The sequence below is a fragment of the Meles meles genome, chromosome X (assembly GCF_922984935.1).
Source record: "Meles meles chromosome X, mMelMel3.1 paternal haplotype, whole genome shotgun sequence".
Lineage (NCBI taxonomy): Eukaryota > Metazoa > Chordata > Mammalia > Carnivora > Mustelidae > Meles > Meles meles.
Genome location: NC_060087.1, coordinates 33,371,902 through 33,386,498, shown reverse-complemented (window position 1 = coordinate 33,386,498; position 14,597 = coordinate 33,371,902). Strand labels below are relative to the sequence as shown.

At 38.8% G+C, this 14,597-nt stretch overlaps 1 protein-coding gene across 1 annotated transcript in view; it reads right to left on the bottom strand.

Moving 5' to 3' along the window:
* Positions 1-4,365: 4,365 nt before the first annotated feature.
* PRRG1 (proline rich and Gla domain 1) overlaps positions 4,366-14,597 on the bottom strand; it is a 170,183-nt gene continuing 159,951 nt past the window's right edge. The window contains exon 4 of the mRNA XM_045996202.1: positions 4,366-8,407. Coding sequence (XP_045852158.1) covers positions 7,922-8,407 — 486 coding nt within the window. The 3' untranslated portion in view covers positions 4,366-7,921. The remainder of the gene's footprint in view (positions 8,408-14,597) is intronic.

The following is a 14,597-nucleotide window of genomic DNA, read 5'->3' as shown; positions in this document are numbered from 1 at the left end:
CATATGGCCCTGGGCTTTTGTTCGTTGGGATTTTTGATTACTGATTGAATTTTATTGCTGGTAATTGGTTTGTTTAAAATTTCTTTTTTTAAGTTATAAATTTATTTATTTATTTGACAGAGAAAGAGATCACAAGGAGGCAAAGGGGGCGGGAATCAGGCTCCCCATTGAGCAGAGGGCCTGATGTGGGGCTCAATCCCAGGACCCTGAGATCATGACCTGAGCCAAAGGCCGAGGCTTAACCCACTGAGCCACCTAGGTGCCCGGTTTGTTTAAAATTTCTATTTCTTGATTCAGTTTTGGGAGGTTATATTTTTCTAGGAATTTATCCATTTCTTCTCGGTTGTTCAATTTGTTGGCATAAAATTTTTCATGATATTCTCTTATAATCTTTTCTATTTCTTTGGTGTTGGTTAATTTTCCTCTTTCATTTCTGATTTTGTATATTTGAACCTTCTTTCTCTATCTCTCCCCCTGCCTGTCTCTCTTTTGATGAGTCTGGGTAGAGGTCTATCAGTTTCATTTATCTTTTCAAAGAACCAGCTCCTGGTTTTGTTGATCTGTTTTATTGTTTTTGTTTTTAGTTTCTATATCATTTATCTTTGCTCTAATACTTCCTATTGCCTTCCTTCTGATGGTTTGGGTCTTTGTTCTTTTTCTAGCTCCTTTATGTGTAAGTTTAGGTCATTTATTAGAGATTTTTCTTACTCCTTGAGGTAGGCCTATATTGTTGTAAATATCCCTCTTAGAACCACTTTTGGTGTACCCCACAGATTTTGGACCATTGTATTTTCATTTGTTTCCATGTACTTTTGATTTTTTTTTCTTTTCTTGGTTGACCCATTGTGTAGTAGCATATTATTTAATTTCCATGTATTTTTGCTCTTTCCAGACTTTTTCTTGTGGTTGATTTCTAGTTTCATAGCATTGTGGTCAGAAAAGATGCATGGTATGACTTTGATCTTTTTGAATTTGTAGAAACTTGTTGTGGGTTTCTGGACATGTCTGCTGGTAACATCCTTGGGTAGGTGAGACTTGCTGTCAGGGTCTATTTTTGGGTGAGGCCACTGCCCAAGCTCTGAGGTTGGCATGGGGGCAGGGGATGCCACTAGCTGAGAACATGTGGACTGCTGGATAAGCAAGGTTATGGGCTTGGCTTTGTGGTTTCCTAGGTTCTGTGGTCAGGCTTGTAGATGTTCAGGGCTGGGTACTATTCTCAGTAGTGCATAGGACTATAAATTAATATTACAGAATGGCAACTCTGGAAATGCAATTTTCTTTTTCTTCAGGGTTTGTTTTGCTACCTGTTTGAGGTGTTAGTTGGTTTAATGATGTTTTTAACTCATTTTGTAAAGTCTGTGGTTTTTGTCACATGTGACCCCTCTAGTCTTGTTACTGTAGTGGTCAGCTAGTGAGTTGACAGAGCTCATTAGATGCCTTGTGCCCCTTCTCCTTGAAAGTACCCTATTTTTAGCAGATGGGCTCTCTGCGTGTTTTGGAGAAAACTTTCAACTTTCAGCCAGGCAACATACAACTCTACCAGAACCTTCACTTTCTGCTTATAGAGAATCTGAAGGTCAAAGTTGAGAGTTTAGAGTCCCTCAGATTTTTTTAGAGCATTCGCTGAACTCTTTATGTGTGTTTAGCCATCTAGATTCCTATGTGGAAGTTTTCCAAAGTCCTTATTCTTTTCATTCCCAAGCTTTTCAGTTTGTCTGTTGTTTACTTCAGATTTCATCCCTTATCCAGGTGGTAGCAGCTAATGCATTTATTTTTAAGTGTTTTTGAAGAACACCCCCAGCTAGTTGCCTCCAATTTGAGAGAGTACCCAGTAAGAAAAAATAAAGGCAAGCCTTAGAGCTCAGGAAGCCAAAATACAGGACGAAACAGTGAACCTCGGTTCTTTGATAATAAGGCCCATGTTCCTCCCACAGCTACGAGGAACCTATACCTAGAATGTGGGCTGTTGTCTTCCAAGATGTCGCTGAGAAGGGAAGCAGGGGATAAGGCCAGGCTTTTAAAGGCTTTTTTTCCTTTCCTGGTTGCTGTAAATTGTAGTTTCTAGTGTTCTGATGAAGTTGATGCTGATAGATTTTGCCAGTTTATTTGCTGCTTTTGTGGAAAAACATGCTTTTGGAATTCCCTACTCCATACTGTTTTCATTGACATCACTGTGTGCTCATTTTTAAATATGATATATAAATGTATTAAAACCATCATTAACCACAAATGCAAAGGGACTGAGTATTGAAAGTAGCAAGAAGTATGGTGATATTGAAGTGATATAATGAATCAGAACTATTAACATTCCATGGCTCTCTTCAAATATCATTTTTACAGATAGTGTAGATTAGTGGCTATAAGTGCCGTATACTTATGAATTAGGAACTGGACTAAAAAGAGCACTTTGAACCCTAAATAGTCTGTTAGTGGAGGAGATTCTAGAGATTGTGTGTGTGTGTGTGTGTGTGTGTGTGTGTATGTGTAAAGATGAGGAGCTATGAAACTGTGTATCAATAGATGTTATATTCTAGTGGTTGTCTAATTATGTTCACAAACTTCTAGTGTTTTCTGCAACTTGGACTGACTTGAAGGGGGATTGACAAGGAGGGTCACAGATGGTGATGAGGTTCCAAGCTTCCCACTTCTTAGTCAACCACCACTAGAATTCTGTAGATTATATTAGGGTTCTATGAATTTTTCTGGAAGTTAGCTTCCACTGCTAAAAACTTGTAAAAATGACAAATAGACTGATATACAGGACTGCCTGATAAATATGCCTGGTTATAAATACCAGAGGACTTTGGGCAAAAAGAATCTCTGTGAGCTGGAATGGAATTAGGGTTACACTAAATTAAAAATTTTTCCCAGTCTCAACCTGATTGCAAAATCCCTAGAGGTGATGTCTATAGGCACCATTATTTTCTTACCACCTTTGTAAATATCTATTATCTTAGCTGTGTAAGGAATTAAGGTTAGATAAGCCTGTGGGACCAGATAATAGTGGATTTTGAAGTCTAAAAAAATACAAATAAAATTACTGAGAACAAAATGTCATACAAAGTTTAAGGAAATGGTAGGTGCTAAGAATTACAGCAGAAATAAGCATTAAGACAGAAAACTACTTATATTTTGGTCAATACATAGGCTTAAAAAAGCCCTCACTTTTAGGTATTTCATGTATTGGGGGTGGGGGGAAGGGAGTTAAAAGGAGTAAACATAATTCTTGACTTCAAAAGAGCTTCAGGTACACAGAGAAGGAGTAGATTCAAGGAGAGCCAAGAGATGGATGAGCAGTTTTCGAACTTCTACTTTGAAGTTTTCTGAAATAAGAACTTAAAAAAAGGACAAGTCAAGTCTTTTGGCTTATGGCTACAGCCAAGGATGAAATTTAAAATCTTGATCTCTTATGATAGATGTGAGAACAGTGTTATCTTTAGGGAGAGGTGTATGAGGGAGCCTTCCGGGGTACTAGAAATATCTTGATCTAGGTGGTGGATTTCATGGATGTATTAATCTGTAAGTCACATAATTTTTAGAAATTGCTATATATTTTTAAAATTACCTTTTTATGATGTTTTGGACAACTCTCTGGGATTTATGCTTACAAAATGAATACTCACACTTATAGTCAAGGAGAAATGTTAAGAAAGATTATAAGTAAATCATTTTAATATTTATACCACAAAGAGCCAATCATACTTACATTTGCTTAATCAACGACTCATCACATCACCTTTTAGTCTTTTTGGTGACTATACTTAGGAAGATGTCCTGTGGTCATAAATGATTCCATCTTATGCTTTCCTTTCTTATCTTCTCAAATGTCAAATGCAAGCTGCTAAGGAGGGAAAAAAGCAATTCCTTGGTATCTGCAGACAACACTATGGCCAAGACTTAACAAACTATACTGCAGCAGGGAGGTCTCCCCGGAGTGAGTGGCCCCATTTTGCATCATGCCCACATCATTCAAAAGTTAGTACAAAAAATTCTTTCTTATGCTGAGAACACCCTGAAGTTTTCACCAGATAATTTCTGATTTCTTTGCTCAGCAATATTTCTTAAATTCATAAGAAAGAAAAGAAACCATTTTCTCTTGTTAAAAAGACCATAATTAAGGGGTGCCTGGGTGGCTCAGTGGATTAAGCCGCTGCCTTCAGCTCAGGTCATGATCTCAGGGTCCTGGGATCGAGCCCTGCATCGGGCTCTCTGCTCCCTCCTCTCTCTCTGCCTGCCTCTCTGCCTACTTATGGTCTCTCTGTCAAATAAATAAATAAAAATCTTAAAAAAAAGACCATAATTAATAAAAGCTTATGAAGCATGATTCTTACCTAAGTGTAATTAATACATGGCAGAAAAAATCTCTTGGGTTTAAAAATAGCTTTATTTAGCATACCAAAAACACAGAAACATAAGAAAAAACTTACCTAGTATAAACATAAAAATAGTTAAATACCATAATTTAATGTAAACCAAGTGTTTAAAAATGTGACTTATAATAAAAGACATGCTATTTACACAGAACCAAGTTATTGTATCAGATCATCAATCTTGAAGTCATCATTAACAATGAATCACACACAGCATTTGTATTTGTACTGGTCAATAAAAAAAAAAAGAAATCCTTTAATTCACTTTAAACAGATAGAATTCCAAGCAGAAAGCTAGAAAGTGCCAGTTCTAGGATTCCAGACACAGCCACTGCATGTGGAGGCCTGGAAATCATTCCACTGGAAGACCATTAAGCCCATTCTCTCATTTAAATGCAAACTGGTTGATTTAATTTAGTTACTGCTTAATAAAGGTACTAAATATATCTGCAAAAATAAACCTTTGTTAAAAATGACCAAAGGTGAATGTAATATCAATCATGTAAGAAAGGCAAAAGCATAAAAAATATATATTATTCAAGACAAGCCTCTTTAATTATAACAAATGTTAAGAAACTCAGCTTATAAAACCAGATGGGATAGCAAAAGGGCTTTGAAAAATGTAAAACCTAGGTCAAAATCAAACAAAATGAACCCAAGAGAATATTTCTTGAAGAAAGTGGTATTTTTGTTTATCCTGTCATTATCCCATGAATGCTGCCATGAGATCTGTGGCTGGTGTCAGTTACCACTACAGAGTGGTGTGTTTTCTTTGACCGACAGGTGAAAAAGCTGTAGCTGTTGATTAGATTAAGCATTTGGCTTTTGCTTCAAGAACCAACATTCATTCTTATACTGCAATGCAGGTATTTCTAAGGGGCAGCATTAAATCCAATATCAGAACTTTAAAATGTAAAATAAAGTTGCAAGAATATATACATAGTAATAGAATATCCTGTTCCTTTTTCTAATCCTGTAATTCTAACTTTTGATCTCCAGACCTCTTTATACTCTTTAAAATTTGATACCTAGATGTCAAAGAGCTTTTGTTTATATAGTTTATATCCATCAATATTTGATATTAGAAAATATTAGAAAATAAAACTGAAAAATTTTAAGTATTCAAAAATTAAAGTTTATTACATGCTAACATAAATAACATTTTTAAGAAAATAGCTGTATTTCCTAAAACAGAAAAAAAATTGTGGGAAATGGCATTGTTTTACATTTTCAACTATTTTTTGAGACATGGAGTGTAAAGACAACTAATGCCTTTGTATTATGAAAATAGTTTTGATCTCACAGATGCCCTGAAAGGCTCTCAAGGATTCCCAGGGGTTCAAGGGTCAGCCACACTTTAAAACTGCTGGTTTCATCTAAGGCCTAATGTTAATGACCCCCACCCCACCCAAAAGGAAACTTAATTTTCCTTTAAAAATAAACCAGAATAGCAGTACATGCACACAGAAGTCACTGGATCAAACACTCCCACTTTTAGCTGTAACTAGAAGCCCAAAGTCACCATGTGCTCACAGTAAAATTCAAAATAATAAGGCCATTTCTACTGAGACTAGGGTCAAGATTTATTAATTTTTAGTTCATGAAAGCTACAAACCCTATTAACTGAACACCTATGTCTTAATTCCCTTTCCAGCATCTGCTTAATCTTGTTTGCGCTAAGCTGGCTGTCGTCTCTTGAACTGGCACAGCTTTGGTACAGACCAGAGGGTGATAGACGTTTAATAGCCCAGATACTCAGTTCAGGAGCATGTCAGCCCTTCATGGAGCAGCCGCCTCTATTTCACACTATGTGAAAGCTCTGATAAATTTTAGGGAAATGGAGAAAAGTCTCCGGTAAGCACAGTAAGAACAATGCTATGACCTCACACATAGCTCTTCGCATCTTACAAATTACTTTCATACACACCATCTCATTAGATCCTTTTAAAGCCCCTGGAGATGGGCAGGACAAATGACATTATCTGTTTCAGAGTTAAGGAATCGGGTGCAGATACGAGTCTTTCCCAGGGTACCATGGCAAGTACCTTTTTTACAGAACAGGATGCGAAGTCAGGGTTTTCCCCCAGCATTCCTCCTTTTGGGGTTGCAGGGCAGGATTTGAGGGAGGGGCCTGTGGATGGAGATGGAGGCAACGGGGTATGGCTGATGCTTCCAGACCTGCATTCCTTCTGCCTCAATTAACCATGTTCTCCAACACTAAGGAGGCTTGGGAGTGGCACAGACATTCCCCTGACCAATATAGTGACTTTTCCATCAGTGCATACATAATGGCACTCTATGAAATAACCCTTCTTTCTGAGCCAGTTTATGTTGGCAGTTCACTCACAGCCTGTTCCCTCGACTCCAAGGGAAAAGAAAAATCCTGCACTTAAAAAAAATGATGAAAATACAAAATGAAATAGCAACAATAATGAGATCTATGTGAAACTATAACAGATTTATTGTGCACCTGGCACAACACAGACTTTGCAGTTTTCCTCCACCAACTGGAGAGCAGTATAAAATCACAGTTCTTAATTTAATGGAAAAATACCTCCTAATCATCTCACGGCAAAGACTTCAGTCTATTAAAAAAACTAAGAAAATAATTTCAAGAATTTTAACTAAATTCTTAGGTTCTTACAGATTCTGTGGTGGTAGGAGAGAGAGTAGACAGAGTAAAAGGCAATAAAACAGCAAAAAGAAAATATTGTCACAAATGAGCTAAGGCGAAATCTGTATCTATTCCCTGTCATTAATACATGTAACTGCTTCAGACACTATTCTGTTACCAGGAAATCCTCTCTACCAAGATGTTAATACAAATAGCACGAGACATTCAAAGACACTAAGCCAAGACTGTTTAATTTGGGGGTGGGAGGGTGGAGAAAAGCAGTCAACAACAAAATCCTTCCTCCAAAACTAGCCAATTGTCACTAATGGCCAATGATATTCTTGCTGTACACTGTAAGTAAATTATTGTTTATTTTGCCTTCCTTCTCTCTCTCTGAGATGTTCCTAGACTCAAGATGGAATACATGCATTTAAGGTATTTGAAGAAAAAGGGATGTTAACAAAAGCCAGTTAGACTAGAGAATATGCTAAGTTCATCTTATTTTCAAAATTCAACAGCATGTGGCTGGCTATACACAAATTGTTGGTGTCTCCCCCCCACCCCCAATTTTGGAGGAATATTCTCTTTATAGGTGATTTAGACAGAAGGTAATGACTTTTTAAGACACTTGTACATATACTGGGCTGATGTGCCCATACACACATGTGTACAGACACGCATGTATGTCTCATCACATCACGTGAAGACCTCCACTAAGGTTTTTCCCTCTTCACACATTTCCATTAGAGAAAATGGGCATGGATAATGATTTTATAGTAGGAAAGCAAACTAATGAAAATCAAATCAGAAAATGAGAAGTGGTATGCTGTCAGAGTCCGATAAAATAAGTCAATGCACATTTATGTAGTGGTAAAGTGCTAGAAAGTTTTTTCATTAGTATTTTCAAAATGGTCATAGTGAAAAGAAGGTTGCAGTTTCATTTGATGGTGGTGACCACAGGCACCATAGCAATGGCACTGGCTGAGCCGGAATTAATGATGTCCTCATACTCTGGGGGTGGGTCTAAGTGAGGTTCTGTTTCACTCCTCCGGAGGTGCACCTGGCCAGTGGCTTCCTCGTAGGTGGGTGGGGGATCACAGTTGGACAGACGAGTGGACACGGAATCTGAGCGCCCAACTACGTATTCCAGAAAGCCTGGTGACAATCCACTGCTATCAAACACTTCGTCTGGCGGGGGAGGCGGAGTGGTGATATTAAGGTGCTGTGGGAAAGGAATGTGGCCTTCAGTTACCGTCTGTCTGCGAGTTTTGTTTCTGAGGAAGCATCTCCAAATGAGAAAAATGACAAGAAGGATAATAAAGAGGCCAAAGATTAATGGAAAGGTAAGGTAAAACTGAAACCAGTCACTTCCTCTGTTACTGTCTCCTTGTTGGGCTTTTGTGTAGGTGTTCCAAAATTCCTTCTGAAAATAAAAGACAAAATAAAAATCAGTATGATCAAAAGATGGGAAATATCAAATGAACAAATGTCTGGGTTCTGTTAACATAACGAACCAAAACCCAAAACCAGATTTGTTGGTTTAAATGATCTACTGCTTATATTTTCCATGACAAGAAATAACAAAGCATAATGTTCTCTTTGTATCCTTCCTAAAATGGTCAGTGAGAACCCAGAGTCTTTTTCAAGAATTGGAAGTTATTTATATTTTCAGCTATGACATTTTAGAAGGAAAAACAAAGCGTAAGAGATTTCCTGTTTCCCAATTAAACCAAATAGTATTCCCTCAAAATGTCAAATATCATTTTCCATGTCCAACTATGAAGTTTCTGATCCCTAATCCCCATCATCATTAATGGTATGTGCTATTTTAGGCTGTTTTAGGCTTTCAGTGGTCAATTTATAGATGAATGCTTTGTTTTCTAATGGTTCTGTTTGACGTCCCCTTCCCCCAGACCTTACTCCTCCACTCCCTCTCCAGCCCTCAAAGTTGAGTACACAGATGTCCACTGACTGTCGTAATTACACATTGCCCCTAGTAGAAAGCTCAGGCAAGTGAAGAAATTGTGTTAGGTTATTTCCAAACATAGACTGTAATCCCCAAAGACACGTGACCTAGTAGTTCAAATCTTTCGTATCTGTATAGGGGGAAGTACTGAAAACATAAAAGGTCACCTGACGCAGTTACTAGCTATGAGACCTGGACAAGTTACTCTTTTGAGTCTTACGTTTCCTCACCTGAAAAACAGGATAATACTAATCTGTCCTTATAGGCTGTCTAAGCATCATATGAAATAACATATATAACACATCTAATTAAGTCCTTGCCATATAAACACTCAAAGAGTAGTTATTATAATTTCTGTATATCGTAATCGCTGCCTCAAATTCACTGATTAATCTAGGCCCTACCTTGATGTAGAGACCACCCCCATCCCAATGTTATCGACTCGCTTTTCAATGCTTAAACCTAACCAGTAAGTGCTTTTCTCACAATCCTATTTATGTGCAGGCACTACACATCACTGATAGTACATATCTGGCATCAAGGAGGGAACCAGGGCATTATCCAAATGGGCAAATGGGAGTCGGACTAGACTGGGATTGTCATGCCAGATGTCCTATGATAGCATGGAGTTAACGTAAATCTGTGAATCTGGTTATTTTTTTTTTTAAAGATTTTATTTATTTGAGAGAGAGACAGTGAGAGAGAGCATGAGAGGGGAGAAAGTCAGAGGGAGAAGCAGACTCTCCAAGGAGCAGGGAGCCCGATGCGGGACTCTGGGATCATGACCTGAGCCAAAGGCAGTCGCTTAACCAACTGAGCCACCCAGGCGCCCCATGTGAATCTGGTTATTAAAAGTAAGACTCTGAGCACTAGAGCTGGTTGTTTTATAGTCATATATTTTATTAGTCACACAGGTTTTTTTTTTTTCCAAAGAAAGAATATTTAGGGGCGCCTGGGTGGCTCAGTGGGTTAAAGCCTCTGCCTTTCACTCAGGTCATGATCCCAGAGTCCTGGGATCGAGCCCCGCATCGGGCTCTCTGCTTGGCAGGGAGCCTGCTTCCTCCTCCTCTCTCTGCCTGCCTCTCTCCCTACTTGTGATCTCTGTCAAATAAATAAATAAAATCTTTAAAAAAAAAAAAAAAGAATATTTAGCATTTACAACATTACCAATTCCTAGTCACTATACCATTATCTATTCAGACTTAATTATACATACATTGCATGAGTCATTGCTCATTACTATTTGTTCCCTTCATCTTCCCTGATTTTGAAGTTGAATAGTCCTTTTTGAAGAATTTTCCATAGATGAGGCACATGGGAAATAGTCTATAAAATTTTGCAGCTCTATGAATAATATTCCTTCACCCTGATTAGTAAATGTTATCATAATGATATTTCAGACTCTCAGGTCATAGCTATCTTTTTTTTCCCTAAGAAGTCTAGGTAATGTTCCATGGTACTGCAGTTTCCAGTGTGCAGCTGAGAAATCCTATACTTGTTCATTGGACTTTATTATTTCTTATTTGTAAGATTTTATTTTTATCCTTGACTTCTTTTCACCAGGCTGAAGCTTTTGGTTTTTGTTTTCTATCACTTTTATTTTTTATTAGATTATAATTGATAAGCAATATTATTAGGTGTGCAATAATGATTCGATATTTGTATACATTACAAAATGATCAGGTAGGTCTAGTTACCATCTTTTACCACACAAAGTTACTATAGTATTATTGACTATATTTCCTCTGCTGAACGCTACATCCCCATGACTTATTTTGTAATTGGAAGTTGTATTTTTTTTTAATTGTACCAATTTATACTTCCACCGACAGTTTTTTTTTTTAAAGATTTTATTTATTTGACAGACAGAGATCACAAGTAGGGAGAGAGGCAGGCAGAGAGAGAGAGAGGAGGAAGCAGACTCCCCGCTGAGCAGAGAGCCCGATGCGGGGCTCGATCCCAGGACCCTGGGATCATGACCTGAGCTGAAGGCAGAGGCTTTAACCCACTGAGCCACCCAGGTGCCCCGGAAGTTGTATGTTGTAATCCCCTTCACCTATTTCATCTGCCCTCTCTCCCCTCTGGCAATCACCAGTTTGTTCTGTTTCCATGAGTCTGTTTCTGTTTTGTTTTTTCTTTGATTCCACATATAAGTGAAATTTTATGGTATTTGTTATTCTCTGACTTAGCATAATATCAGGGTCCATCCATGTTACAAATGGCAAGATTTCATTTTCTATGGTTAATAGTCCATTGTATGTGTGTGTGTATCTTTATCCATTCATCTATGGACGGACACTTAGGTTGCTCCCATATCTGGGCTATTATAAATAATGCTGTAATGAACACAGAGGTCCATATATGTTTTTGAATTAGTATTCTCGTTTGCTTCAGATAAATCCCCAGAAGTGGAATTGGTGGATCATATGGTAGTTCTATTTGTAATTTTTTGAGAAACCTCTGTATTGTTTTCCATAGTAACTGCATCAATTTACATTCCCAACGACAGTGCACAAGCTCACCAATACTTACCTTTTTGATACTAGCCATTCTGGCAGGTGTGAAGTGGTATCTCATTTGTAATTTTGATTTGCATTTCCCTGATGAAGAATGTTGTTGAACATCTTTTCATGTGTTTGTTGGCCATATATCTTCTTTGGAAAAACGTCTATTTAGGTGATTTGCCCATTTTTTTTAAGATTTTATTTATTTGACAGAGAGAGATCACAAGTAGAGAGGCAGGCAGAGAGAGAGGGGGGGAAGCAGGCTCCCCGCTGAGCAGAAAGCCCGATGCGGGACTGGATCCCAGTACCCTGAGATCATGACCTGAGCCGAAGGCAGCGGCTTAACCCACTGAGCCACCCAGGCGCCCCGATTTGCCCATTTTTAAATTGGGTTGGTTTTTCTTTGCCATTACTTAGTTGTATGAGTTCTTCATATATTTTAGATATCAACCCCATATCAGATATATCATTTCCAAGTATCTTCTCCCATTTAGTAGGTTGCCTTTTTCTTTAAACTTTTTTTTTATTTATTTATTTTTTTATTTTATTCATTTATTTGACAGACAGATCACAAGTAGGCAGAGAGGCAGGCAGAGAGAGAGATTAGAGGAAGCAGGCTCCCTGCTGAGCAGAGATCCTGATGCGGGGCTCGATCCCAGGACTCTGGGATCATGACCTGAGCCGAAGGCAGAGGCTTTAACCCACTGAGCCACCCAGGCGCCCCGGTTGCCTTTTTCTTGTGTTGGTGGTTTTCTTTGCTGTGGGAAAGCTTTTTAGCTTGATGTAATCTCATTTGTTTATTTTGCTTTTGTTGTCCTTGCCAGAAGAGAGAGATTCCTCCCCAACCAGGAAAAACTGCTAAGACTGACATCATAGAGCTTACTACCTACGTTTTCTTGTAGTTTTATGGTTTCAGGTCTTACATTCCATTCTTTCTCTTTTCTTTTCTCTTCCTTCCTTCCCTCCCATAGTCTCCCTTCCCACCCTTTACATCCCTTCCTTCCTTTCCTTCTTCATTAAGTAGGCTCCACACTCAGTGTGGATCCCAACACAGGATCCAATCCCGTAACCCCGAGATCACGATCTGAGCCACCCAGGTGCCCCACACTGCATTTTTTTTTAAAGATTTTATTTATTTTTTTGACAGAGATCACAAGTAGGCAGAGAGGCAGGCAGAGAGAGGAAGGGAAGCAGGCTCCCTGCTGAGCAGAGAGCCCGATGGGGACTCGACCCCAGGACCCTGAGATCATGACCTGAGCCGAAGGCAGCGGCTTAACCCACTGAGCCACCCAGGTGCCCCCCCACACTGCATTCTTTAATCCACTTTGAGTTGATTTTTGCCTGTGGTGTAAGAATGCAGTCCAGTTTCTTTCTTTTGCATGTAGCTGTCCAGTGTCTACGACACTGTTTATTGAAGAGACTTTTTACCATTGTATGATCTTGCCTTCTTTGTCATGGTGTAGTTGACCATGTAAGCGTGGGTTTATTTCTAGGCTGTCTGTTCTGTTCTGTTGATCTATGTGCCTGTCTTCATGCAAATACCATACTGTTCTGAGTACTATAGCTTTATAGTGTAGTTATAAAAGATCATGACACTCCAGGGGCACCTGGGTGGCTCGGTGGGTTAGGCCTCTGCCTTCGGCTCAGGTCATGATCTTAGGATCCCTGGATCGAGCCCCACCTCAGGCTCTCTGCTCAGCGGGGAGCCTGCTTCCTCCTCTCTGCCTGCCTCTCTGCTTACTCGTGATCTCTCTCTGTCAAATAAATAAATAAATCTTTAAAAAAAAAAAAGGGGGGGCACCTGGGTGGCTCAGTGGGTTAAGCCGCTGCCTTCGGCTCAGGTCATGATCTCGGGGCCCTGGGATCGAGTCCCGCATAGGGCTCTCTGCTCAGCAGGGAGCCTGCTTCCCTCTCTCTCTCTCTCTCTGCCTGCCTCTCTATCTACTTGTGATCTGTCTCTGTCAAATAAATGTTTAAAGAAAAAAAAAAGATCATGACACTCCAGCTTTGGCTATTTGGGGTCTTTTGTGGTTCCATACAAATTTGGGGATTAGGGGCGCCTGGGTGGCTCAGTGGGTTAAGCCTCTGCCTTCGGCTCAGGTCATGATCCTGGGGTCCTGGGATCGAGCTCCACATCGGGCTCTCTGCTCCACAGGGAGCCTGCTTCCCCCCCTCTTTCTGCCTGCCTCTCTGCCTACTTGTGATCTCTGTCAAGTGAATAGATAAAATCTTTTAAAAAAAATTTTTGGGATTATTTGTCCTAGTTTTTTTAGAAATGCCACTGCCATTCTGCTGTGGGTAGTATGGACATTTTAACAGTATTCTTTCACTCCATAAGAATAGTATATCTTTTTATTTATTTGTGTTCAACTTCTTCAGAGTTTTCAGAGTATACGTCTTTTATTTCCTTTGTTAAATTTATTTATAGGTATTTTTTGATACAATTGTAAATGGGATTGTTTTCTTTATTCTTTCTGCTACTTTGTTAGTATAGCGTGTAGAAATCCAACAGACTTCTGTATATTAATTTTGTATCCTGCAAGTTAACTGAATTCATTTATTCTAATAGTTTTTTGGTGGAGTCTTCAGGATTTTCTATATATAGTATCATGTCCACTGCAAATAGTGAAAGCTTTACTTCCTCCATCCTAATTTAGATACCTTTTATGCCTTGTCTAATTGGTGTGGCTAGGAATTCCAATACCATATTGAATCAAAGTGTTGACAGTGGGCATCCTTGTCTTGTTCCTGATCAAGAGGAAAAGGTATCAGCTTTTCACCATTCAGTATAATGTTTCCTGTGGATTTGTCATATATGTCCTTTATTATGTTGAGGTCTATTTCCTCTATATAAACTTTGTTGAGAGTTTTTAATCCTGAATGGATGCTGAATTTTCTCAAGTGTTTTTTGTCTATTTTAATAATCCTATAACTTTTATCCTTCATTTTGCTAATATAGTGTATCACATTGATTTGTGAATGATAAAGCATCCTTGCATGCCTGGAATAAATCCCACTTGGTCACACTGTGTGATTTTTAGTGTATTATTGAACTTCGTTTGCTCATTTTATTGAGGATTCTTGCATCTATGTTCATCAGAGATATTGGTGTGTAATTTTGTGGGTTTAAAGTGTCATTGTCT